Source organism: Trematomus bernacchii, unplaced genomic scaffold (assembly GCF_902827165.1).
Source record: "Trematomus bernacchii unplaced genomic scaffold, fTreBer1.1, whole genome shotgun sequence".
NCBI classification, from domain to species: Eukaryota; Metazoa; Chordata; class Actinopteri; order Perciformes; family Nototheniidae; genus Trematomus; species Trematomus bernacchii.
The window spans coordinates 6200860-6227756 of NW_022987689.1; the positions used below are offsets into that span (position 1 = coordinate 6200860).

Consider the following 26897-nt stretch of genomic DNA (forward strand, 5'->3'; position numbering starts at 1 on the left):
AATCAAGAAAAACTGAAAGTGAGCATTATGTTTCTGTCCCTTTCTTATTCTCTAATTGTATATTTTGTACTTTTAATGCTCAATAAAATATATATTTAAAAAAAAAAGAAGAAAGGGCAAATCAGAGCTTTGTGCATCGAGTTAACCAGGCCTGTGAAAGAGATGCCATTGCCAACAGCCAGGGATGTGCTGAAAGTCCTGGAATCAAACTTCAACAAAAAGTGCTATGTGTCTCAAGGTGATGTTTGCTTCATACAACTCCTTAGAGACAACATACTGTAAGGCAGAAAAAAGATGGACACCACGAGATGCTTGTCCCTTTCAAGGGCAGTGGTCATTATACAGTCTTCATGCAAGAAATAATCAGCAAAGGTGATGCAGAGCCATGAAGGAGAGAGTGTTCGGTACATTCCTCATCACAGGGTGTACCACCCCAAGAAGCCAGGCAAACTAAGAGTTGTTTTTGATGCTCAGCTATGCATACAATAGTTGACATTTCACCAAAGGCGAAAATGCCAACCTTATTATGGCTTGAAAGGAAAAGTCAGCAGCTGACTGAAGTCAATAAGAGTCATCCTGTCATAACCAGGAACATCTGTACAAATTACAATTCAGTGTGGACCAACGGACTGACATTTCCATTCCTGAGAACTCCATACACTTAGCAATAATAAAAGTAATGATAATAGCTATCCACGCTAACGCTGCCATTACATCTCTCTATTTAAAACGGGCAAAGTTTTAACTTACTTAACTACTAGTGTCTACAGCCTCATCACCACAAATATGGGTCTACACCATAGACTGTATATATAAACACATCGTGAAGCAGAAACCATTAGAGAATAATCATATCATTGTTAATTATTAAATAATTGTTTGTCAGCTATCAGAATAGATTAAACAGGATAGCATGGCCTACATTAATTGCATGTGACTTCGAATTCATCCACTGAAGCCAGTGTCTTCCCTCACTGTCAGCCAGCACAGAGTGTCTCACTAACTCAAGTGAAGAAAGATGGACATCTAGTGGTAGAGGCACCAATCTCTTATCACCATTTACATAAACTGAAATCCACTAAGCCTGGAGTAGTTGTGATAAAGACAGTTAAAAAAATCGTTCATATTTTTAGAACTTGTATCTCTATATGAACAGTGCAAACATTACAGTATTTCCCATTGTATTTACCCTCTCCAAAGACCCATGTGAAACTATTCCCATTATTGTTTGCTGTAAAATACTTTTATCTTTTTGTATTTATTAATTGAACTGGACTGATCCAATCAAATGACACTGCTCCCCCATGCCCTCAGAGGTCTGCGGGTGCTACAGTAATAGTCTGCTCCCCCAGAGCCACAGCTGCTGTTCTGCTGAGAGAGCTCATGAAGAATTTGTCAAAGTGAACCCTTCTGACCGCTGGGGAAGATTTATGAGATCCTGTGTCTCCCACCTGCTCCTTTTTTCACGCCCACTCAGGCCTTAAGCCACACTCTTTACCTCACAATACAACCACAAGCACACGACTGTTAGTTGTTCCCTTTCTGTTCTAAAAGAGAAACAAAAGGTGGCTTTTCATCAATCCGCCATGCTCCAAATCCTCGTAATGCTTTTTAGAGATGACAGAAATAGTAAGCTTGATGACTCACTACACCCAAGTCTTTTCAGGCACCAGGTGCTGTCAACAAGCATGTGTGCCTCATGGAGAAATAATAAGACCCATCATGAATTCATCAAGTCCTGTGGAACACGTGTATCTATTGAGATATGAACTACTTTCCTAATGTTTAAGAAGAGCAGACGTTTGATGTAACAGCTGCAGCTCAGCGGATCATTAAGAGACGCCGAACATTGAGTTATATAAGATCATTATACAGACTGAGCTTAATGCAGAACTTTATGGTCGCATGGACCTGTACATAAGGATGAACTAAGTTGTTTAAAAACATTCCTAAAACAAAATGGGATCCGCAATTTTTACAAATGGTGATACTGACAGTAAGGAAGACATGCTACACAAATTGTACAGAGTGATTCTTTATTAAATGTTTCAAAAGCCACCATTTTACACATTTCCTGTCATTAAGTCATTAGCTTCGTCTTGGCACTAAATATATGTAACTTTCTATGACTCAAATGTGACAGAAAGTGGTTGAAACACAAGCTTACTTCTTCTGAGCAGACTCAAGTCATCCAGACAAATACAGTTAAATCGCTCTTTAGACAACAGCCACCATATAAATTACCAGAATAAGGCACAGAACAATTATGTAGGAAAATAAACATCTATTGTTCACACATTTACACCCACCCCCCCCCATCACATTTTTTCTTAATTAAAGATAAAATACCTAACTGAAAGTCGTAACAAATCACCTTTATTATTACATACAATACCATCATAACATTATTCTTTACAGTAATATGAATATCAAAGCGTAGCTCTTTTTTAGGTGTGAGTGCAGCACTTAAAGGAGTTAAGCTGACAGTTTGTGTGTTGCTGAAGCTCCACTGAGGTCATGTGATCACAGTGGCCTCAAACATGGTAGAGAGGCACCACCCTGCTGATGCTCTGTCTACAAATAGGGCAGCGGGGCTGGGGGAGAGCCTGGTAGCAGCTGTAGCAGCAGCACACGTGCCCACACTCCAACAGAATACAGTTACGTGGCTGAGTAAGGCAGATCACACAGGCGTTCTCTAAGTGCTCCTCTTCGATGGCCTCGTGTCCGGCTACTGGAGCATGAGCTCTTGGGTTTTCAGCCCGCAGTCTGTCAAAATCCCTCCTCTCCTTCTCCCTCTCCCAGTGTACTTTGAGTTGAATATAGTAGCGTCGGCCCAACCAGAGTAGCACCCCTGCCCCCGCCACAGCAGAGGCGATGGCGAGCCCCTTCCACCAACCAGCTGTGCTCTCCTGCTCCCCCAGCAGGGTGTCAAAGTCTGTAATGCTCAAGAAATACTCTGAGCCGTTAGAAGGGGGTCTGAGATTCACGGTGCCGTCAGTGTCCAGTATCAACTCGCCCACACCAGTTAGAGTTGCGCCCACCTGGAAAACATTTGTGAGACGAAGATCAGTTAAATCAGTTGTATTAATATACTTTGTGAAGTGAATAAAAGAAAAGATAAAATAGGATGGAACTTTATTTATCCCCGTGGGGAAATTAAGGCGTTTATAGCAGCAACAGTGTCAGAAAGAAAAACAGGATTCACAAGGTAAAAATAAAATAGAATAAAAGTTAAAATAATAATACAGCAAAAATAAAGTGATAAAGTAACTATTGAAACAAGATATCACAAGTTGAGCATTTGTATGAACATGTTAAATATATTTACATAAGTGTTCAGATGTGAGTGCAGGTTCAAGTCTTGTAAAAACAGTGCAGTTGTTATGTATGTACAGTCCTGGTTACTATGTGTGGGTGACAGTGATATCACTTTACTATTGAGTAATAGAAGTTCACCATGGTATTTGACTTACTTTGAGCATTTCTTCTGTCTCCAGCTGCCCTTTAAGCTTCTCCCCGCTGAGGTATTGTCCTATGATGTCACTGAAGCCGTAGTTAACCTGGTGAAACTTCTCGTGGGTGGTCTCCATGTGCACACCGGAGGCCTGCAGAGGGCACAGCACTCGGACGGCCGTATCATCTGATCCCACTAATACAAAGGGCACTGCAGTCATTCTTTGGTGCAAGACCCGCTCACTGTCCGTCCTGCAACAGGCGAAGAATAACAGATATTTTATGTCAATACACATGAGAATCAAGACAAAATATTGTTAACATGATGCACTTCAATTTTGGGTTGCATTTTGATTAAAGTTTACATAAATAAACAAATACATCTGAAGTGACATCACTAAATATTCTGATATTGGGCTAATTGAAAGCTGCTTTGTGGAATTTGAAAGCAGTGAAGGGTCTAAAGCAGGAGTGTCCAAACTTTTTTCACCGAGGGCCACATACAGAAAAATATACGAATGGCTGGGCCACTCACTCGAGGTGAAGTTAATTGCCTGTTAGCAATTAGCAAAATCAATCAAATGTGGGTAAATTATTCTTGATACTTGAAAATGCTTTAAGAAAAAAAACAGCCTACATCACAGCTCTCCAGAGGGTTTCATTTATGTTGTTAGCAGCTCATCCCTTAAAGCAGAAGCCTCAGATTGCTTATAAAAAGAGGAAATATGAAGGGTAGATTTCAAGCTTGATATGTAAATAAGTTATTGGGCTTTTTTCTTTTCAACTTAAATTTGTTAGAAAATGTTTTCAACTTTAAAAACTGTGCTTACTAACACTTGAATACTGTTTAATATATTTGTACGTATATATTGAAAAAGTACAATATAAGACAAGCACAAGTTTAATTTGTGGGCCATATTCCATTATACTTTTTGAATTTGCTGAGGGCTGATTCAATATGGGCCGTAGTTTCGACACCCCTGGTCTAAAGCCATGTCGAACTTACTATAATTAAATCTTTCTAATATTTACATCATCATCACCTAAGATGCTCTTACAAGTGTGAACCTGTGATATTTCTGAAATTCTTGCTGGTTAATAACACGAACTTGCCAGAAAAGGCAAAGAATATATAGATGCAGTATGAATAATCAAATCAAATCAAATCAAGTTTTATTTATATAGCACATTTTTAAAACGATTTTTGGTCGAGCCAAAGTGCTGTACATATAATAATAAGAATAGCTCGTAATAGCCCTCAACCAAACCCACAGGCTTTCAATCAGGGGCCAAGATGTCTCATCTATCTTGTGTAGCTGATGTCAGAGGCAGCAATCAGGTTTGGGTCCTACTGTAAAAGCCACGTGGTTAAAAGTAACTTAACCCCAGCTTAAAATCGGGCTTGCCCTGACAACTAATAGAACATTTTCCCACACCATGTACAGCAGTGATGTACCATGACGTTATAGAACCACTCTTCACAGCTGGGTTCCAGAAACGCAAACCTTTCAAAGCAGAGGCCAGTGCAGATATGTTTTTCCTCCTTCCTAAATTGGGAGTGGACGTACTATTTAAGGCACATACCACCTCAGAGGAATGTGCCTGGTTGTATTCCAACCACAAACCTTTGTTGCATGTCAAACATCTAAACTGTCCACTATAAAATAGAGGAGTGATGATGCCAAAAAAATGTATGGAATCATAATGCTGCTAATATTGTATTGATGGATGTCTCACCAAGTGCGTGAAAGGCTGTTCCACAGAAGCCTGTGTTCTCTCAGCAAGATCTTCTGCAACACTCCAAGCTTTTCTTTTTGGAAGGAGCTGGTCAGAGGCTCGCCTACCGGTTGCACAGCACCTACGATTTATATACACACATGTTAGAGTATACGATATGTTTTCAAATGTTCAGCTCTTGTCAGTGTCAGAATCAACTCATGTTTACCTTCGATGACAGCATACTGTAGACATGCTCCTGGAGTAACTTTCAGAATGTCTTTGAGTTTTCCGTCTATAGTGAAGTGAGGAGCACCCTGACAACATGAGACACAAACACTTAGGAAGGAAACTTGAAGGTTTAAAAAAAAAAAAAGCAGTAGAAGCCATGACCATCACCTAATGGTTTACAAGATGGGAAAGAAGGAAACAAAACTGTTTCCCCCACACAAAATGATACTTTGTCTCCAGCCTTTGCGTTTTCTTTTCAATGTATGCAAGGTTTACTTCCTTCTTCTTACTACTGAAGTTATTTGGAACTTTGTAGGTTGCAAGTAGACATGTTCTCAGTCACAAGCCCAATAACATAAAAAGTATAAGAAGAAGGCAAGAAGATTGGCCTCCACTAAATAGGATCGATCCATCTATCTATCTATCTATCTATCTATCTATCTGTGTGAAAGCTGACTTTTTTTACATGGTTTTGGAACTAATCCCAATTATTTTAAAGGCTTTGACAGCATGAAGACTACAAATGCATTATCAAAACAAAACAATATATGAAAGGTTATGTCAATCACAGATGGACCACAACTAACTTCGAGTTTATCTAGCGTTGTCCGGCTCTTCTTGTAGAGACAGTAGCAGATGCCTGAGAGGGCCAGGCTGGCCCCGAGACACACTGCCTCTGAGACCTTCACAGGAAACTCCTCCATTCCCTCTGAGTCTCCTCACTGCAGACCTGCAGGAATACATGATATTTAAGAAGATCAAATATAATCTCTTTTGTTTCCTGTATATCAGTGATGACAAAAAATGTCATGTTACTATGAAGAAAATGACAACGTGAAGTAAAGTCTCCTCAGTTGATGATCATAGAACTTGGGTAAACCTCGTTTATGTTTCAACTTCAGCTGTTTACATTCAAAATCTGACTAATTCAGATGTATAGAGTATTTTTAAAGTTTCTGGAAATACATTAACACAATGTTGTTTTAAGACAACCTGGTTTCTTTAAACGAGGCCAGTTTGTTTCGGTTCATATTGCTTGTAAAGGAAATTAAGACCCATTAACTTCTCTTTAATTCTGTTACAGCTAACACCATCAATATGACTCAAACTTTAACTAGCTGTCAACAGTAACACGCCACTTGTTACATAACGTATTTCAGTGGGATTATTATCTTTGTAATAATGGTAAGCTAAAGTTAGCTATAAGGCAGCAGTTTTGACCTCTAAACGTTGTTTAAACAACCGTATCGTTAGCTTACTATATGTTCACAAATATAAAATGCCTAAAGGTATATATTTCTTAATTGTCAAGTACGACTTATTATAATATCAGTTGTTTTTACCTGTCAGAAAATTGAAGTCCTAGCTTGACATTTTCGGCTGAGCTATGTGTCCACGTCACGTGACTTTATGTGATGAACGCTGCGTGATGACGTATACATTGCGACGTCTCTCCACGTCTCTCCGGTCTCTCCTTCGCTAGTGAGCTACTCGCTACACCGCCGAGATGGCAGGAGGTGTGCGAAGAAAGTCTCCCGGTTCCCCGTCCCCCCTGTGGGGGAAACTCTACACACTATGGCAGGACAAACATTTGGTCCTGTTCAAGACGGAATACACTCTACTGGTCGTTTCAGTTTTGTGGTTTCTAGAGATCGGTTTCAATGCGTGGGTCATACAGAAAGTAGCATGTAAGTAGCTGCTCTGTGTGGCTAGTTAGCATGCTCTGGTGCTTTGTTATGTTGCTTAACGTATGTAAACGCTAAGTAGCTAGCATTAGCAAACCTACTAACTTCGACTACCACCTGTCAAAGGGAATTTACTGCCCTTGCATGACCACATGCAACTGTCTGTCTGCTCGAGTGTTAAATATCGTTCATTATTTCCCGCAACTTCTTGCTAACATTGTATGCAGCAAACTATTGTTAATGACAATACTCTTAACTTAATTTAAATGTGTAACGCTACTTATACCGTTACACATAAAGTCCAAGCATTAGTATGTACCCCACGTCATTGATTTTATTGACAAATGTAGCTTACTTCTTAATCTAACGTAATGCTGTAAGATTCTCATGCTGAACTGTCATAACATAAATTAAATCACCATGTTATCTTACTATTGTTTTTTGTATTAATCAAAAAATGTTTATTCTAGAAATGTACATGCAAATAAATATACAAATAAGCACAGCACAGCACTAACGGCAACTTTCCCCATCCGTTATGATCACTGATGTATTCTATTTACCACAGACACTGAGATAGACTGGAAAGCCTACATGGATGAGGTGGAGGGAGTCATCAATGGTACCTACGACTACACCGAGCTTAAAGGAGACACCGGCCCCTTGGTGTGAGTTTAAATGTTTTTAATTATGGAGAGTTCTCCAACTTGTAGTTAGTGTTAGTGCAGTATAACTTAGCACCTTGTTGTTGCAGGTACCCGGCTGGCTTTGTCTACATCTTTACGGTTCTCTACTACATCACAAGCCATGGTGTGAACATCCGCCTTGCGCAGTACCTTTTTGCTGCTTTCTACCTCATCACACTGCTGCTGGTCTTCAGGATCTACCACCGCACTAAGAAGGTCAGTCTGTGACAACATCCTCAGGTACAATGTGGCATGATAACATGTGGCATGATAACATTGTCTGCGATACACCACTGAACTGTACTGTGTTTGCTAAATAGGCCGTTTATATTGTATGAGTTGTATTGTATACTCTGTACTTATGTATTCTGTTTCCAAATAGTTTCCTTCTAAAATGCCTCTGATGTAATTTTTTGCCTTAAAGACATGGTATTTTCTTTTCTTGGAATTTCCCCAGGTTCCTCCCTACGTGTTCTTCTTTGTGTGCTGTGCTTCTTATCGGATCCACTCCATCTTTGTGCTGCGTCTCTTTAATGATCCTGTGGCCATGATGCTGCTGTTTGGAGCTATCAACCTCTTCATGGATGGGCACTGGACTCTGGGTTGCGGCCTTTACAGGCAAGTGTCCACTGCTTCACAGCACAATGCAACTCTTATGTGTTTGGCTTTCTCGGGATGAAGTGTCATATCTTTGTGAAACTTATATCAGATTGTGTTTTTTTTACATTATGAAATTACAACTTCATCTTTCTCTCTTTCTGACAGTTTAGCAGTGTCTGTGAAAATGAATGTGCTCCTTTTTGCTCCGGGACTACTTTTCCTCCTCATATCTGAGTTTGGCCTAATCAGGACAATTCCCAAACTTTCTCTCTGTGCAGGCATCCAGGTAAGATATCCTTAAAACCAGGCAAGCTTTATCAGCACACTAAAATGTTTTTTTTTTATGTTGTCCACCATCGCCGAGCATCATTTATAAATTAATCTGTCTGCAGCTTTTGCTGGGTCTGCCTTTCCTCCTGGAGAATCCTGTGGGTTATATGAGCCAGGCGTTTGATCTTGGCCGTCAGTTTATGTTCAAATGGACGGTCAACTGGCGCTTCCTGCCAGAATGGCTCTTCTTGGATCGGTACTTCCACCTAATCCTGCTGGCTTCCCACCTGCTCGCCCTGCTGCTCTTCGCTCTCCGTCGTTGGAAGAGGTGAGACAGAGGTTACTGTTGGCATTATAGATATGAACTTGAATAAATCAGTGGTAAAGTCGTGCCAGTTTTTCTCTCCCCTACGTAGCAAGAGTTGATCCCAGGGAGTGAAATTAACACAATTGTATTTCAAGTGTAAATATATATATATATATATATTTATATTTCTTTTTTCTAACCAGGCCAGGAGAAAGCATCTTCGATCTCCTCAAGGATCCCAGCAAGAGGAAAGCCCCCGCTCAGAAAACCACTGTTGATCATATCCTTTTTTCACATTTGGTTTAGCTTCTATCTGTAGAATATTTATCCTCAAAGGATACATTAGGTTTTGTCAGGAAACCTTTTAATTTCTCCTAGTAGATGTCAATGAATTGATTTGGTAAAATGTCTACAATATATCGGTGAGAGAGTAAATAAATGATGTTCCTAGTATACAACAGCTGCTGTGTGAAACCTTGACAGATGATCACAGATGGTTCTGATTCTGTTCACATCTAACTTCATTGGCATGTGCTTCAGCCGTTCGTTGCACTACCAGTTTTACGTCTGGTACTTCCACACGCTGCCCTTCCTGCTCTGGAGCGGAGGAGTCAAGAAGCTGGCCCACCTGCTCAGGTAAGGGAGTCTAAACTAATGCGGCTTATATTATTGGAATTTTATCGAAAATGCAATCTGGACCAAATCACTGTAAGTATAATATTTGGTAAAGGCAAAATATGTGAAAGTATCATTGCTCATTAAGTATTTTGGTAACGTCCAGGCCTACAAACTGTTGTGTGAAATCCTTGTTTCGTATAAATCCATTTTAATATATTTTTAATTGAACTGATAATGTTTTCAAAAATGGTCAATCCTCTAATATCACAAATCATACCACAATAAAATAAATCATGCTGCCCGGTCTAAAGCAAATCAGACCACACCTCACTGCTGCTACTCTGTTTCTTCTTGCACAATAATTATGAATACTATTTTAATATTTTATATCTTATATATATTTGTGTTGCGGTCACTCATACATTAATGCCATATTGTTTTCCTCCTCAGGGTACTGATCCTGGGTCTGATTGAGCTTTCCTGGAACACCTACCCCTCTACTATCGGCAGCTCCGCCGCCCTCCACGTCTGTCACCTCATCATCCTCCTGTGTCTGTGGCTGGCCCCTCCGCTGCCCTCAGCCCCACCGGCAGAAACAGAAGAACCAACACCCGAGAAGGACAAAGGCCAGTGAGCTGCGGGCTGATCGGACCGGATGTCGTACATGGTCCAATCAGCTCCTCTCCTCTCTTTGGTCCTCACAACACCGGTGCAGAGGGAGGTCACTGTGACAGACTGTTTTTTTAAGTGAAATGCTTCTCGTCTCAGCTCACAGCTCAAAGCTAAAGTGTGAGTGCACACAGACACCTACATGATGAAGTAGTTCCTTGCAGTTGAAGAGATGAAAAGAGAAAGAAAATATGGATCTCAGGTTTAATTTTCAGACACATTTTAGGAATAGTGGAGTCGAATTTGAGGAGGACATTTTGAATGTTTTGAGAGAATTTGTTACATCGGCTTTATTTCTACAAATGATGTTAAAACTACACATGGCCCAATCTTTAATCTGGTTTTCTAATGCTCTTGTACGTGGTATAAGAATGCAGTAGATTCATATTTAAGTTGTGTGTCATTTTATATAAAAGTAATATGATACAGAACTTGAATATCGCAACAAAACTTTAATTTAATTGAATACAGGGCAAGAGTTTTTTTTCCTCACCACAAGGCCACATTTTGTTTCCATAGATATACAAGCTTTAAGACAATCATGGCTCTTTGTCTGTCAGATTGGTGATGTAATGGATTCATCTTCTGTTGTAATGGTTCACTGCTGCACTCAAAAGCACATAGGTTGTTTTAATGTGAATAAAATGGCAGTAGACTGAGCAAGAGTGTGACATTTCATATTAAACAGAGATGCCACTTAACATTGTAGTTTTTATTTATTTTGTATGTATGTTACAACATTACAACAAATGGTTGAATTAAATAAATTAATGATTTCGTTACTTAAAGTAAGTTTTAATAAGTGTATCAAAGACTTATCCTTGTAATCAAAATAAACACTGACTGACTGCGATTATACATTTAGCAAATTAACTGAAGACATAGAGACTAGAAAAATCCTAGTCAGATGGTAAAGGCATTTTTGTGTTTGCATAAAGCAATATATATATTTATGATGAAAAAAGGCCACTTGGTCTATGTCATTTAAGGATATTCTTACATAAATATAAAGTTTTACACCTGTAAAATATTTCATGTTCAACTTACTATTAGAATAAACTTGGCACTAGGTTATGGCATTAGTTTATCCTGCAGATGAAATACAGGATGTACTCTTCCATTAAAAGGCATTGCTTCTCAGGAGTCACTATCATTGGTAACAAGTGATTATGATAATCAGTAGATCTGGCTCAGTTTCCTCGTCATCGCCTCACATGTTATTGGGGTTGTAACACAGCATGTTGAGCTTGATGTTCTCGTCCCAGTGGCGCAGCAGCAGGAACAGCTGTCTGGCGGCCCCCTTCAGCCCCGCCAGGTCCACTCCCTCGGGCAGATCCTGGCAGCGCAGCCAGAAGTCTGCTTTTGCTGCCACCAGCTCCCACTCCATGAAGAACCCGGCACAGCGGTGCTCCAGCCAGGCCAGAGCCACAGCTGTGGCCCAGCTCGAGCCTTCCAGGTCCTCCAGAGCCAACTGGCTGCCCCCCTGGAGGTCAGCTGGATCTATGGAAGAGACTTCACATACATCTGTCTCCGACCCGCGACCACTATCTGCCTGACCCTGGCTCTGGCCCTGAGAGGGGCCCACAGAGAGCTCCAGGGAGCCCTCCTCAGAGCTGGGGGGGTCCGTTGGTGATGTGACCGGATCTCTGTCGGACAGGTGTCTTCGGCGAAGCCTTGGTTCCAGCATCAGGGGAGTGTCGTCTGGAGTGTGGTGGAAAGGAGGTGAAGTTGGTTTGGCTATGGAGCAGGAGGAAGGAGAAAAGGTAACATGGTGGTTGGAGGTAGCGCCGGGAATCTTATTGGAGGTGGATAAAGACGGAGCACTGGGATATGTGCAGCGGAAGGGTGGGCTGAGGCTGCGGCGGTGGAGGCTGAAGGGGGAGGCCCTCTTCAGGCGGTCCAGGGTGATCTGAACACAGTCCGAGTAGATCTCTGTCAGGAGAAAAGCGCCTGATGCCAGCTGCAAATGCACCTAATAAGACATCAAATATACACAAATTAAAACATTTGTTTGCACGCTTTAGTTTTATATGTTGTAAGAGTCTCACCAGGGGCAGGTAGTCTGGAGCCTCAGTCTCAGGTTGTTTCTCAGTCTCTGCAGAGAGACAGTGGGTCTTGAGAGGAACCTGCTTTCCTGATGAAATAGAGGACCTGAGTCTGCCCAGGGGAAATCTGGATTATACAGAAAGAGGTGGGTATCTTTGAATATCTATACATTTACATACATTTAGATAAAGACATAATACAAACCCCTTACAGAAAGAGGCTATCTCCGATGAAACTTTAGCGCAAACACTTCTACAAAGGCCCCTAAATAGTGTAATATAACAAGAAGTTAATGTGAAAGTCTTACCTGGTGCCAAAGAAGCTTTCCATCGACTTGCTCTCGATAGATCGCTGTGAACGAGTGCATGATGCGCCTGTTATTGCTGAGGCTGTAGCAGAGTACGCACTGCCCCCTACACCTGAGACAGCAGAGACAACATTAAACAATATTGTGTCATAAAGTGATATTTCCTGACTGTGTAGAGACAGATAGCTTGAATTGATCCTTCAGATCCAGGTGTTGCTGGTGTGCAAAACAAGTCGTTGAGATATTTCTCCTTCCCTACAGACTGACCTTAACTGAAGAACTGTCTTTCTGGTCAGACGCCTCTAACCTTGAGACTACACTTACACTATAAATGTGTTCACTGATCGTGTCGACAATACTTACTAGAGTCCCAGGATGTAAGGCTACAGGGTGAGGCAGGGGTGTCATCTCTGTCTGAGAGATACAAAGATTGATGATGACCTAAAGTGCTGACAACAGAAATGGGTGGTGTAATCATTCAGTCTCTTTACCTGTAGTGTTGCAGGTGTCCTCCATCTCTTCACTGTCTCTGCTGGTGCGCCGTCTGCCTAATCCAACAGAATAGGCCCTCTGCCTGCGACTACCTGACTGGAAACTCCGCCTGTTCCCCAAATGCACCCCTAAGCAAACACACACACACACACACACACACACACAGACCGAAAGACAGGTCTCAATTTGAAACCTTGTGTGCATAAATGTACCCGTGAAATCTAAATCCTAAATAAAAGACAATCTGAAATAATCCCATAATCATCAGGGTTATATGATTTGACAATATAAAATATCAGCAGAACAGTATTACCTGTGATTAAAATACATTTTACGATGAGTGGCCGACTCAAATATATAATACAATTGCTCAGTTTTTGTATGAGTGTGTCACACCTGTGTTTTCGAAGTCTATGCTGTCTGGCAGGCCTTTTTTGGGGTTGCTGTCAGTGGTAGTGAAGGCTGTGTACATGCAGATGATGTTACAATGCTTACTGGTCTGGATAGCCTTCATGCGGTATCTCTTAGCTGAACCTAAGGAGCAGTAAGACAGACAGTGTCTAAATAACTTTAAATCACGTGAGATAAATGTTTACGGTAGTGAAGCCTCACCATGTCCAGAGTCGTTCTCCTTCTCTGCCATTTTCTCAAAGTCCCTGATAACTGAGCGAGCAGTCAGTTGGTGAATCATCTCCTCCCATGGTTCACCTCCTTTTTCTTCTTCCCCTCCTCCACATCCCTCAGTTACCAGTGTGTCCTGGCTCTCAGGGGTCCAGAGGTGCCCCAGGTCCACAGTGACCTCCCAGGATACAGGTCTGCCGCTCAGCAGGCCGTGAATGAGCGAGCGGCACTGACCTGGTGGAGGAGCCTCAGCTGGGACAGCAGTGAAGAGGTACTCTGGGTCTGTGAAGCTGTCCCAGTCCAGAGGAGAGGCGGGGAACAGGAGGCCATCTGAGGGGCAGAGCGAGAGAGAGAGAGAGAGAGATAAAAATGTTTTTGGAGACAAAATAGGAATCTTTCTTTTCTCAGTACAAATGGCTTACTGGAGTCAGTGAGGCTCCTGCGAGACAGTGTGCTCCTTGATGGGGGCTTCGTCTCCCCATCGCTTTCGTCCAGCCTGCCCCCCAGCGTTTGGTCGAAGGAGACCCTCTCCAGAGCTCTCCTCAGGCGGTGCATCTCCAGCTCGCCCTGTGGAGATGAGAAGCTTCGCGCTGCCATGGTTGAACGAGCCAGTGACTTGTGTCTCCTACGAGTCTCCTCAACGTCATCCAGACCCCCACTCTGGTTGTAGAAGAGGAAAAATCGAACAGGTTGAAAAAAGTAAGTTAGACTGCCATTTTATTTTTCACTCCAACCATTTGACTTAAATTGAAAGATCCTATGGTCATCTGATTGTAATGTATTTGTGATTTTTTCTTTTCAACCTAACACTCTTTCTGTGGTGTGCATACAGTTTTTGCATCAGATACAACATGGGGGAGGGATGTGTTGTCTTTTCAAAAACACTTTTCAACAAGCAGCAATAACAACAGTAAAAACAATGAAGTAAGAGATTGAAGCCCTATGTTAGAGTTTTGAATCTCGTCTATTTTCTGGTTTACCTCATGGTGGATAAACTGGTATATTTATTTTTGCAGAATAGATTTCTCTCTGTGTTATTGTTGACATTTGTCACAAGTGACTGTGCAGATATAAAAAGTGTATCATAGATTCTACAACGACTTTCTCCTGTAGCAGTTGCATTGGTAGTTTTTATGTAATGTTCCACTTTACCACTAACTTGCAAGAATACAGAAAACCACTTTAGGGTGAATCCATTACAATCAACTGAACCTTTTCTGCCCCGGTATCAGTGTTTTCTACGGAGAGGTTTGGCTGCCATGGAGAGTCGGCCCAGCGAGACAGGGACGATCTCTGCTCTAGAGGGGCCATCTTTTCCAGGCCTTGGGGTAGAGAGCCTGTTTCCAACACTGAACCAGAGGAGAGAGGGTCGGGCCGAAACACAGCGCCTGTGGATTCAGAGTGGGACGAGGCGTGTATGAGGGAGTGGGACTGTGTCTGTAGACTCCTCTCACTGCTGAGGGAGCAGCGGGTGAGGACATACTGCTCCTGGATGTAAGAGCTCTCCTGGATCCTCCTCCTCACGTCACTGGACCAGTCCAGCTCCACACCTAGGGAGGAGAAAAGCTCAACATATACAACAATGGTATGTCCAGTGTTCACTTATATGACCTGCAAGATCCATTGATATGTCACTGACCTGGGCTGGTGCCAGGATCTGTGTTTTTGGCACAGGGGAATTCAGAGGAGATTTCTCTGGAAATTTCCCTCAGTGCCTCCTCCAAGTCGGTGCCATCTGCAGGAGTCACCATAGGCATTAACTCGGAGGCAGTGGGGGGAGAAAGCTCATCATTTGATTGTCCAAAGACTGAACCCGTGGAGCCGCGATGTACACCTTTATAGCCCCGACCTTGAGACTGTAAAATAGTAAGATTAGAGATTTGTTTTTCCATGCACACACAACATGCATTTAAGAATGATGTAATGCATACCTCTGTCTTTCTTGCTTTGATATTTGTCATATCATATAGAGTGCAGTATCCAATCAGGCGGTTTCCAGGGTAGAGCGGAGGGATTTCATTGGGTGAAAGAAAAGCCTCCATGTTTTCTGGCAGATACCAGTCAATCCGTACGTCAGTCAGCACAGGTTCAAACGCCTTTTTCAGAGACTTAATTAACTGAGGAGATAGATTGATCAGAATATGTTTTAATTGAAAGGATTACTATTAATTTTCACAACCAAATAGCTGGCAGTGGTGGAAGAATTAGTGATATTCTTTTCTTTAAAACATTGTAAAAACTCTTACTATCATCACCAATATAAATTAAAAGTAGAGTAAAACTAGTTGTTCTGCAGAAATAATGTCCAGGAATATTACATTAGTAGTTGATTGATTTATTAATGTGTACTAAAAGTAGTAATGTTCTGCTGTAGCTTGTCAAGGTTGATAGTTACTTTACTCAAGGTGTACTTGAGTAAAGTACATTTTTCCAGTACAACACCCAAGTTTTTATTGGCAAAAGCTTGTGATATGCTTAGTGTAGGAACTAAAGCTGTAAGTATTTAATCATAATGATGGTAATAACTTGGATTTATATAGCGCCTTTCATGAAACCCAAAGAAGCTTTACAATAGGAAGGGGGGACAAAAAGAAAAACATTCAACTTGTAATTCTTCTGCATTTCTTATTTTCCCCAATAGGGGGCAGTGCTGCCGTGCTGCTGACCTTGGGCTGGAGTCTCTCCTCCTCATCAAAGAACTCTGTGGTCCCTCCTGTCAGTTTGGCAACGCCCTGCAGGAGTCTCCTGCAGGCTCGAGGACCCAGACCCAGGCCAAAGCATCTGCAGGAGGACACAGCATTATATTATATTTGACCACACTCTTTGACAAAATCTGTTTTATGAATTATCATCTTCACTTTGTATTTGAGTGGTATTTGATTCACTGCCTGAACTATACGCTGAATGTTTTCTCTCACTATGTTTTCCCATCTGAACAAATGTACTAGCAGCCTCTTGCAACAGCTCAGACTTACATCAGTATCTATTTGTGAATCGCTAATGGCATACAGAGGCTTCCATGTGTCTAAGAAAAGAGAAGATGTGCCATCAAATTGACAGAACTGTTATTTATGTGCTCGGAGGGATCACAAGCCATTTGGCTAATTGAGAGTTTGAAAAGAGCAGGGGACAAAATAATTGAAAAGGCTGAGATCGTTTGTGCTGTCTCTTAAGGCAGCGAGTATGTCTGTCCACATACTGTTAGCAATATAAGAAGATGGGAAACCAGAATTACAAAAATACAAAACCTATTTTATGGAAACATATATTGTGGTTGCACCAAAATGTGATTTATTTAAATGAGATGTCTTGGGAATAAAGAAATACAGTATGGAGATGGTCTGCAAAGGGACAGCCAAATTACAGTGGAGAAAGTCAGTCAAGCAGGGGAATACTAATGAGAGATAAATGGAGTTATTGCGCATGGCTGAAGGGCCTCGTGAAACCAGAGGGGCGTGGCTCTTACTGCGGAGGAGAGCACTTAACGGGATTACTGGGCGGGGCAGAGAAATACCGCTGTCTCTCTTTCACAGTGCTTTGGTCTCAGTTCCTTAAGACCGCTGTTTGCTTGTGTCTCCTCTGTTTCTCCCCTCCTCTCCTTTCTCCCCCACATGGTGTCTCTTTCCTTTATCACCTCATTCTGCCTGCACTCACTGAACTCCATTGCTCTCTACCTCCTTGTCACCCACTGTGATTTAATGTCCTATACAATTCCAACCATAGAATAAATCTTTGTTAACTAGTCGCTTCAATTGATGTCCATTTGGTGTGTGCGTTTCCCTCATATTGGATATCAACCTGACACCTTTCTGTACCGTTCTTCACACATGATTTATATGGATTAAATGTCTAATTGGCAGTTCTTTTAATGTAATACCTGCAGGCGCATGTGTTTCTGCGGACCAGCTCCAGCACCTTAGCCACATTGCTGATGGATCCATCTGTGATGATGAAAACCTGGCGAGGGTGTGAGCGCTGCAAAGGCTGCTGGTACACCCAGGACAGGGCCCCCAGCAGGTTGGTGCCTCGCATGTCGGCTCTCATCCTCTGGACGTACTCGTATGCCTGCATCAAAGTGACCTGATGCAGAGAAAAAGAAAAGGATATATGATATCAGTTCTACAGTAGAGGTGAGGGGAAAACCTGCACAATGTAGCGTGTGCAAACAGCTGTCAAGTTACATTTATTGTTTGATATCAGATTTCCTTATTACCCCGGGAGGCTGGCAAATAATTAAATCAGCACATCGCTAATTAAGAGAGAGCAAACATTACACACATTAGCACCTGGCTTAAAACCACTTCCAACCACACTGTGGACAAACATGCCTGACAGGACAGGAGATGGAAGGACATCTCGTGCATTAGTGAAAATGCATGAAAGGTCACCATATGGTCGGTAGTCCGTGCAAAGACTGTTTGTCCTCGCAGCCCCTGGTCTGGACGAAACCCGATACTCTGCTACTAAGGCAACCTAAGAAGCTGACCTATTGCCTGATTAGAGAGTAGAGAAAATAGAACAGATAGGCCTACGTGGGCAAAAACATCTGCTTTCAGGAAACATGGTCCAAGTCCTCCATTTGTATTCTTTCACTGAAAATAATTCCTGGGTTACTGAAAATCAATAAACAAGACAGATTCAGATCATTAAAGCAACTAACTGACTTACATCATTGCAGGGCTTGCTGGAGGTGAACAGAGGCTTGATGGTGGTGCCGAAGCCCACGATGTTGAGCATGGTGCCAGAGGGGAGACTCTTCAATGCCACCACCATGGCATCCTGCAGAAACAAGAAGGGACAGGGCCAGATCAATGTATGTGCATCAATCCAATGACTAAACTGGTTCATTGATATGATTTTATCCTGCTCACCTTTACTCGGTGGATGTTGGTGCCACTCATGCTGCCACTGCGGTCAACAAGAAACAGCAGCTCTCTGGTGGCTTTGTGCAGCTCCAGAGGCTCATGCAGCAAGTCGGGACAGAAGTTGAGCATCAGGACGGGGCTGCACAGAATGTCCTTGTGGTATCGCTTCCTCATAAACTCCAGCTGCAGGCCAAGAGAAACATCAGCACGCTTTTTCAAGCAGTTTTTGGCCAGTATTGGGACACGTGTGAGATACCGAAGGTAAATGGAGAGCTCAAAGCAGCATGAGTAAGTACTAACCTTCCTCTCAGGTTCTGAATCTTTGCGAATGCAACGAATGAAATCACGGCGGGCGCAGATCTGCTGCTCGTACTGGCTGAACGAGAGCCTGCCTCTCTCCAGTATGACCAATGGGCTGTGAGGTTCTGTGGAAGAGGTTTGTCATTTCAGGTAACATTCAAATATTGGGCAGAAAGTACAGAACTAGAAAGGAAACCCAATCTGGTAAGTGCTAACTCACCACTGAGGTGCAGAATGATCTCTATGTGTCTGTCATATGGATGCTCCTGGGCCAAGGTGATGTAGGTCGCAGAGGCACTTTTGGCACTGGGGTCTGCATCTGCCCTCAGAGCGTGAGTGGGGCTTTCCAGTCCTACAAATCAGTTTAGGAAGATAATACAAATGAGGAAATCATAGATGTTGATGTGTTTCTTTTTAAATAAGTAATGATGTTTTTTGATATAAGTGTGCAGTACCAGCTAGTAGGCAGGCCCCTCTGACCAGCAGCTGGAAGTTGAGTTCATAAGGGGCCAGGTTGGCAGCAGGACTGGTGAAGATGGCGTGGGCACACTGCTGCTCAGAGTCTAGGGCCCGGTCCTGTTTTCCTGAGTTGGCACTGAAACAACTGGTTGGTCTAAAGAGGAGAGAAATGTGGAGTTTCTGGTAAAACAAAAATATAGCAGTAAGCTAGTTCATTGAATAACACAGCTTTGCCAAAGTTGCTTGCTACATAAATACCCCGTTTCTTCAGATTTCCCTCCACTTTCACTCTTGCTTGTAGACATCTGGCCAGTGACGATCGGAGTTAGCAATGTGGGGTAAATGATGCGGATTGCTCCATTTTCTAATGTGGGGAGTTCAAGTGTGGTGCTTATGATAACAGACACTATATCCATGGGGCCAATGAGGCCTGTGCCCACGATGAAGGTGGTTCTCTCAAGGTCTTCGTCCAGGATAAGATGTCCTAAAGCAGAAATACAGCAGTCACTCACATCATACAATAACCAGGCTACATCTTCAATCTTTGATTTGATGTATGTTAATCGATCGAGCAAAATGCAAGGTCCTTTCTTTATCAATTGGACTTTCAACACATCAATTACATATAGGTTACTTATGGCAAGACATCAACAATAACAAAAAAACAAGTATTTTTCATAATCAAAATATCAAGACATTGGCTACAGACTGTTTATTCAGAAACACACCATTAAATACCTAAACACATCTTATTTACCTTATTATTTACTGGTTAATCTAGGTCCTTTTCTTACTTGTATGTATTCCATTAGCTTTTTCTTTAACACATTCAACAAGGAATGGATGATATTAAATCTGGATGAGAAAAGTTAAAAGACTCTTTGCTATTTTTCAAAAAGGTTTGGAATGAAAACCAACAAACAAATACAAAAGTGCTTTTCAATACCCTAATGTTTGTTGTACAGTCCCAATTATTATCATTTGTCATTTCAATCCAAAATAATCAAAGGCTACTAAAGGGTTACTTGAATCTGTTTTTGCTATAGAGAAATTAGAGCACTTCAAGTTGATATATGTCCGTACTAAGTGAACGCCATCTCATCATTAGGCAGGCAGCCAAACCTTGTCTGTCCTTTCTATCCTCAGAAAGGCTAAAACAGGACAGAGAAGGGACTTACTTTGGCTATATTTGTATCAATATAGAGACCACTGCAAAACGGTCCATACTCTATTATAGAAAATGACCATTTTTATCAACATGGAAAATGTCCCCTCCCCTCCTCACCGTTGGTGCACTGCATGTCGAGGCTGGAGCTCCCGCAGCACCCCCACTCCCGGCCATTCCCACAGTGGCCTTCAAGACCAGATCCAGGGCAGCAATCCAAACAGCAGTCCTTTAGCTTCCCTCTGCTCTGGATCTGGACCCCCACCATCCGGCCCGCTATCACAGCCTCAAAGCCCACCACAACCTCCTTTTCCCCGAGAGGGTACACAAACACACCTAGATGACAGCAAATGTTTGACACTCAAAACTCTGATTTCAGACTTGGGATTCATTTAGAAAGTAATCAAACTACAAAACATGGAATACATTTAAAAGCCTACATTAGATGTTTTATGAAAGGCATTGTAGAGGTCTTCTTTGCTACTTTCTCATATTTCTGACTTAGTTTAAAGTGGACCTATCATGCTATATTTGAATAATATAGTATAGGACCATACCTATATAAGGCATATTTATACTTTTTTTTTTTCAAAATACCAAACAGATCATGCATTTTAGCCATGCCTCATTTTGCTCAATTTGACATTTTTTAGCTCTGTTTTTGCAAGGGCAGATTCTGTGAGAACAGCACCATCTACAGGCCTGGCATATGTACTACAACGTCTCCAGCGCTTTTGAACGGCAATGGCCGTGGCTGTCTCCTCCTGATTGGTGGAGTTGGCCCAATAGCCGTAGCGCCACTGTCCTGACGTCAGGACAGTGTTCAAATCTGGATCAGTTTTGATCAGATCCGTTGCAGCCCCTTTTTTAGAGATTTGGGTATGGAGGAAAATAGAGAGGGTTGTGTTTTCTGACACTTGGTGAGTTCCCTGGAACACCGGGGACACATATTCATGTATAAAAGACGTACAAAAGTGCATTTTGCATGATAAGTCCCCTTTAATGTTTTTTTTGTAGTTGCTTTGGACCAAAGTGTCTAACACGACAATGGCATAGCATTTGGAAAAGGAAATATGTGCTGTTTTATTTTATTTGCTTATAAATTTGAGCTTGATTTTAAAGCTAATTAATTTGATATACCATCTCCACATCAGCAGACTGCCCTCAGTAAGCTCCAATAGCAGATGTGACTGACTCCACGGTCAATTCAAATCCCTTTACTTTCTCAATTTACAGCATACAGTATGTTTTCCTCCCAGTAGTGTCCCAGTAGTACGTCTCAATAAAGTCACTGGTGTAAAGCCCACAATCCATGCCTCATAATGTATTTTAATAAAACAAGACATGTTATGATGATAAATCTAAATGTAGTGTTTTTCCACTAAAACAGCTCTAGCTCTTTTGTTGAAAAATATGGTAGTTTATAAGATAATTCTGAGTTGTCGGATTTATTTTGTTGTTATTTTACTCAGGTCATTGAGGCATGTTCCTTCCAACTTCGATTTGATGGCAAATACAGTTGCCATAGATATAACTTGTGCTATGTATTATCCTACCACTCACCTTCTACAGACTCTATGTCAGCATTAGCGTAGGTAAGGTGTGCGGTCATGCCCAGGGAGCAGCCGTTGGCACAGGACTTAATGCAGGAGGCCTTGAGTAGCAATGGTTCCCATGTAGAGCAGTTTCTCAGTCCCACCATCTTTTCAGGGCTGCAACAAGCCTCTAATCTGCTGGTGGCATGAGAACTATGGTAAGTGACTATGTGAGTGTGCATTTAAATGGTCTAATTTTCCATTCACAGAGCAATCACAGTAATCATCTTTGTAAAGCACACCTGATTTTTGCTGCATAGATCAAATGTCCATTGGTTTCACATATGTTATGTACGCTGTGTATGCCTGTCAGGTATCTATTCATGTGAACACATCAGCTCTTTGTAACCAAGGTATCTCCTCTCCTCGGGGTCTTAGCAACCAACTGTGATAGTTTTAGTGTAAGAGGCTTGGTCAATCATTAACTTTGCAGGGCAGCGCTAACTACACTTAGCATTACACCTATCATGTGCAATCAGTGGCCAACCTGTATGTAAATATATGTGAATTTACTACTACTGTCTCACTCTCACTTAACTGCACTCATAGCTTACTGTTTCGTTTTTTAACAGAAACAGTGACTTGGTAAACCACTAACTTATCCAGTTTCCATTCCTATTACTCAATGCAATAATTATTTATGACCGTCCACTCACAGTAATAACTTAAAGTGCAGCAGGTGCAGAGACCAGTGTGCAGATTGCAGCTTAGCGAATGGTAGAATGCATAAAACTGTGTGTGTGTATCCATGTGTGTATGTGTACGCTCACATGCGTGCACATGTGCATGTGTTTGCTGTGGTCCAGGTAATGGTTTTCTCACATCTACCTTTCTAACAAGATCAACAGCGCCCATCTGGCTACCGTGCTCTTAGCTCATAACAGGCAAATAATAAATGCCTGGTTGGTTAAAGTGGGACAAACTGATGGTGTCACAATACACAAAAGTAAGCACAACACAGCACCCCTGTGTAGACTGCTGATACTCAAAACTGATGAATAAGCCTGACAGTCAGTTCAGCTTTATCAGTGAGGGAAGAGCAGATAATGACTTCTTTACACACTATGAGTCGGCTGTGTGTGCGGTCAGTGTGTGTGGTTTTAATTACCCTATATCAACACATAGTGCAAAATGAATGGCGTAAACAGTGCACATTCACATTCTAGCCTTTTAAAGTGCAGATGTATACAAAAACATGTTTACAACATTTAGTAAAATATTTTACAACATCAAAAAGTAACCTTAGCAGCTGTTAAGTAAATCCAAATCTCATAATTCTGCATGATATGAGATGCAGTACCATGGTCTGGGTGTTTGCAGAGGCAAAGCTGGCCAAGAGTTAGCTCTGGATGCTGCAGTGCCTTCTGTCAGTTAAAAGCTCTGGATCACAGACAAAATAATCAAGCAGGAGCACTTACTGTAGTGTTCAGCGCAGTGTCTGACAATCTGCCTCAGTGTCCAGTGTCTGCATCACTCCAGCATCACATCTGCCCGCAGGTTTCCCAGTGACACAACGGTAGGAGTTTTCCTGGTAACAGATACTGCTCTCTCCTCTCCCTCTCTCTCCCTAGCTCTCCTTTTCACCACAAATCCACCAGTTGCCCTATAAGGATATTCAGAAATATGATGTTACAAATATAGTACAAAACAGTATCAGAATGTTGATATCCTCTGCATGCTCTGTAAGATGTATACTTGTAACAACTTCATTTTCGGTATCGGGCAATCAGTATACTACGAATTAAAATGTCTCTTTCAGAAGACCTGGACATCTCTCTGCTGTGATCAATCACCAACATTTCCTGTTGAGTGAAATGTCATCTGCCTGCTTACCTGCTCTGACCTGCACCACAGAGCTGATCACAAACTATGATCCTGAACCTGCTGTTCGGTCACAAGCTAACACACAACGCCGGTAAGTGAGGCAGAGTCTGCTTTTCATCCAGACAATTGGCTGTGATGGTAGCAGCACCATTATTCATGGCTAATGGCTTGGCCAGAGAGAGGAGGGAGGGAGGGGGGGTGTTCTGCCTCTCCCAACAGGTCAGTCAGACAGCAGCAGCAGCAGTTGGTAAGACCAAAGGAACAGCAGCTTTTTGTCTTTGGTTAACTAGTTGAATTGGTCCAAATCTTGAAAATGATGAATAAACATATAGAGAGCCACGTGATAGAGAGAAATTACATTAACAACTTTTTTGGGATGCTCATTTGTATTTGTTGTTGCTATGATAACTGATCATTAAGACAGAAGTTTAAAAAATCCATGAAGTATCTTATGCCTTAAATCTAATTACATTTGTATTTATTCAGGATGTTGTTTTTGGTTTATTTGTATTAAAGGTGGAAATGCTGTGTAGCTTTATTGTTTGTTAACACTAAACCGAAAAGCCTTCTTTATTTTTACTGGGGTAACAGGTAAGTAGTACAAGCAGTAACAAATGAATAGCTATAATTAAAGTATTACTTTACGAAATGAGTGAATTGCTCTGTAATTACACAATCTACAACACACATACAAGAAAGAGCCAAGCCAAGGACACAAGATTTTTTCTGAGATTTTTTCCATTATTATTTGACAAATGGCTTGAAGATGTGTGTGTGTGTGTAAACACAATGTGAACACAGAAAGAGAGAGAGTTAAGAGTGAAAAGGACATTGGGGGTCAGAAAGAATAGTGGAATACCTCCCTTTGATATTACAGCAGGAAGCACTCTACTGTTTGTTTTGATGTTTATGTTATGCCTTGAGCTACTATTGTATCATAACACGTTGTGACATCAAAATGATCAAATAACTGCTGCAGTTAAGGGCAACAAATACACATATAATCTGATTATGACAACTACAGGTAACACTTAAAGCAGGGGTGTCAAACTCAAATACACAGTGGGCCAAAATAAAAAAAATGGGTACTAGTCGAGGGGCCGGACTGGTTTAATGTTTATTGAATGAACTTATTGCACATATTAAACCTGGAACAAACAAAGCTTAAATTATTGCCTATAAAAACAACATTAAACATTAAATAATCAGTTGCATTCATTTCTTATGGCTCTATCTTTAGCTTTTCCGGAGTCATTTTGTATGATTACATTTTTCCACAGGCCAACAGCAGCTTAAAAAAAAACAATTGCCCTCTAAGAGAAAAACAAACATGCCCTGTTGTCGCAAGAAAAAAAGTGCAGAAGGAAACATCCATTTAAACTCAGTGTGCTGCTCTGTGATGCTAGTTCAGATACTTCGCATCTCATCTTGGGTGCAAGTTCATCAATGTTTGGGCTCAGGCTCTGAGCGGAGGAAACCCTCAGGATTGAGTGAAGGTGTGCGTGCAATATACCGGCGGGCCAGATCTAATAGTAATTAAAAATTATCCTGCGGGCCGAAATTAAATCCACCAAGGGCCTTGAGTTTGACACATGTGACTTAAAGCCTTAAATGCTTAAGGTGTGTGTGTGTGTGTTGTGTGTGTTGTGTGTGTGTTGTGTGTGTGTGTGTTGTGGTGTGTGTGTGTGGTGTGTGTGTGTGTGTGTGTGTGTGTGTGTGTGTGTGTGTGTGTGTGTGTGTGTGTGTGTGTGTGTGTGTGTGTTGTGTGTGTTGTGTGTGTGTGTGTGTGTGTGTGTGTGTGTGTGTGCGCGAGAGAGGGGGGGAGAGAGAGACAGAGAGAGAGAGATGCAAGTATTTTCAATTTGTGTCCCATGCTGCCTCCACGTGGCCTGATTTTCATTTTCTCTATCTATTTATATCGTGATGTCCAGAGTTTTTAAATCAATCTAATTTCTCACTTTTAAAAGTGTCTGATAAAATGCAAAATTTCGCATTTGTATCGATAAGTACTAGTTATGTCACAATGTGGGTTCATTAGCGAATACTGCCGTTAAATTGGCACCTGACGAACTCGATTCATCAGACTTTAATACAGTTATTTTAAATTCTCTATGGTTACCTCTGCAGGATAAAAGGCGTTAACTACCTGTGTTACACAAACTGGTGAGTATTTAAATACATTCTAAAGCACATATGGAAGGCTACTCAACATTTGAATGTTATAGTTTTGGAACAATTTGCAATCTGCTAATTAAATAACAAGAATATCTAGTGATGACTGGGGTGAGAACATTTTAAATTAGCTCAAGTTAGCTGGCTTGCTAGCATAGTTAGTTACTTGTTTGTTACCACGCTTGCCGCGGTGAAGTTATTTGTATGCTGAATATTCAACAGACATTCACTCCGGATCCAGCGGCGTCTTCTCCCTCAGTTTCACAGACGGTCAGTCAGAGGACGGTCAATTCACATCCGGTCTGCCCTAACTCACAGGGTCCTAATCAAGGGACCATCAATATATTAGCGTGTGACTGGCACAAAACCAATGTTGCAATACTTTCAGGTTAAATATCAGTGAAAATGTTGCTTAAAAACTATAGTAAACGTGTGATATACTTTACACCTTTTTAATAACTGATGTGTCATGATTTGATTGAACAACAAGTTTTGCAGAAAACATGCACAATCACAGTTCATGGGAGCCAGTTCATCCAAATCAATGCAGATTTGTAAACATTGGACACACCTCATTTTATTTGTATTTTAGTGATTTCTTTTTTACGCCTATAGTGTTATGAGAACTCACTGTCCCATGTAGAGCTTGCTAATGTAACATGATATCATGCAGCAGAACACTGCAGTTTCAGCAACTCTGTCAGACAGGGCTGAGAGAAGTTTCAATATTGTGACACTAGATGTCAGCCTTTTCAAGTCAGCTGTTCCATGTCAGCAGTGGACTGCAATCACTTAGAATAGATGTTTCTGTTTTTC

The 26897-nt window shown here is 41.6% G+C and overlaps 3 protein-coding genes across 7 annotated transcripts; 1 reads left to right on the forward strand and 2 right to left on the reverse strand.

The window, feature by feature from the left end:
* Nucleotides 1–2354: 2354 nt before the first annotated feature.
* mul1a (mitochondrial E3 ubiquitin protein ligase 1a) lies at nt 2355–6813 on the reverse strand. The gene is made up of 6 exons (XM_034137574.1): nt 6744–6813; nt 5988–6130; nt 5399–5486; nt 5191–5311; nt 3474–3705; nt 2355–3041 (listed from the first exon to the last, which is right to left on the reverse strand). The coding sequence occupies exons 2-6, from the start codon at nt 6102–6104 to the stop codon at nt 2535–2537; spliced, it is 1065 nt and encodes a 354-aa protein (XP_033993465.1). The 5' UTR covers nt 6105–6130; nt 6744–6813; the 3' UTR covers nt 2355–2534.
* A 47-nt stretch (nt 6814–6860) lies between these two features.
* alg3 (ALG3 alpha-1,3- mannosyltransferase) lies at nt 6861–10936 on the forward strand. The gene is made up of 9 exons (XM_034137573.1): nt 6861–7088; nt 7654–7753; nt 7840–7987; nt 8229–8389; nt 8537–8657; nt 8764–8969; nt 9152–9228; nt 9440–9584; nt 10017–10936. The coding sequence occupies exons 1-9, from the start codon at nt 6908–6910 to the stop codon at nt 10198–10200; spliced, it is 1323 nt and encodes a 440-aa protein (XP_033993464.1). The 5' UTR covers nt 6861–6907; the 3' UTR covers nt 10201–10936.
* On the reverse strand, nt 10824–23970 carry vwa5b2 (von Willebrand factor A domain containing 5B2). Of its 5 annotated transcripts, none has more exons than XM_034137570.1 (23): nt 23919–23970; nt 23504–23688; nt 22054–22220; nt 20611–20826; nt 19584–19809; nt 19322–19479; nt 19087–19218; nt 18867–18991; nt 18573–18749; nt 18370–18480; nt 17579–17781; nt 16368–16482; nt 15633–15818; nt 15341–15557; nt 14914–15251; nt 14124–14361; nt 13693–14031; nt 13477–13608; nt 13080–13208; nt 12952–13002; nt 12589–12700; nt 12284–12407; nt 10824–12207 (listed from the first exon to the last, which is right to left on the reverse strand). In XM_034137570.1, exons 3-23 carry the CDS (start codon nt 22190–22192, stop codon nt 11446–11448), a joined length of 4230 nt encoding a protein of 1409 aa, XP_033993461.1. In that variant the 5' UTR covers nt 22193–22220; nt 23504–23688; nt 23919–23970; the 3' UTR covers nt 10824–11445. The 5 variants fall into 5 exon arrangements, with proteins under 5 accessions (XP_033993461.1, XP_033993462.1, XP_033993459.1 ...); XM_034137571.1 differs by having other exon boundaries at nt 12284–12392; nt 13477–13614; XM_034137568.1 differs by having other exon boundaries at nt 13477–13614.
* Nucleotides 23971–26897: the final 2927 nt, after the last annotated feature.

Bases quoted from the DNA above. Each gene is read 5' to 3' on its own strand.
- mul1a (XM_034137574.1), bottom strand. From the start codon at position 6,104: ATGGAGGAGTTTCCTGTGAAGGTCTCAGAGGCAGTGTGTCTCGGGGCC. The intron at 5,487-5,987 runs GTTAGTTGTGGT...TCATGTTGTCAG, and splicing joins CAACGCTAGATAAACTCGAA to GGTGCTCCTCACTTCACTAT. The intron at 3,042-3,473 runs GTAAGTCAAATA...AATGTTTTCCAG, and splicing joins AGACAGAAGAAATGCTCAAA to GTGGGCGCAACTCTAACTGG.
- vwa5b2 (XM_034137568.1), bottom strand. From the start codon at position 22,192: ATGGTGGGACTGAGAAACTGCTCTACATGGGAACCATTGCTACTCAAG. The intron at 18,481-18,572 runs GTGAGCAGGATA...TTGTTTCTGCAG, and splicing joins CCAACATCCACCGAGTAAAG to GATGCCATGGTGGTGGCATT. The intron at 13,209-13,476 runs GTGTGACACACT...GTGTTTGCTTAG, and splicing joins CATAGACTTCGAAAACACAG to GGGTGCATTTGGGGAACAGG.
- alg3 (XM_034137573.1), top strand. From the start codon at position 6,908: ATGGCAGGAGGTGTGCGAAGAAAGTCTCCCGGTTCCCCGTCCCCCCTG. The intron at 7,089-7,653 runs GTAAGTAGCTGC...TATTTACCACAG, and splicing joins GGTCATACAGAAAGTAGCAT to ACACTGAGATAGACTGGAAA. The intron at 7,988-8,228 runs GTCAGTCTGTGA...GAATTTCCCCAG, and splicing joins TCTACCACCGCACTAAGAAG to GTTCCTCCCTACGTGTTCTT.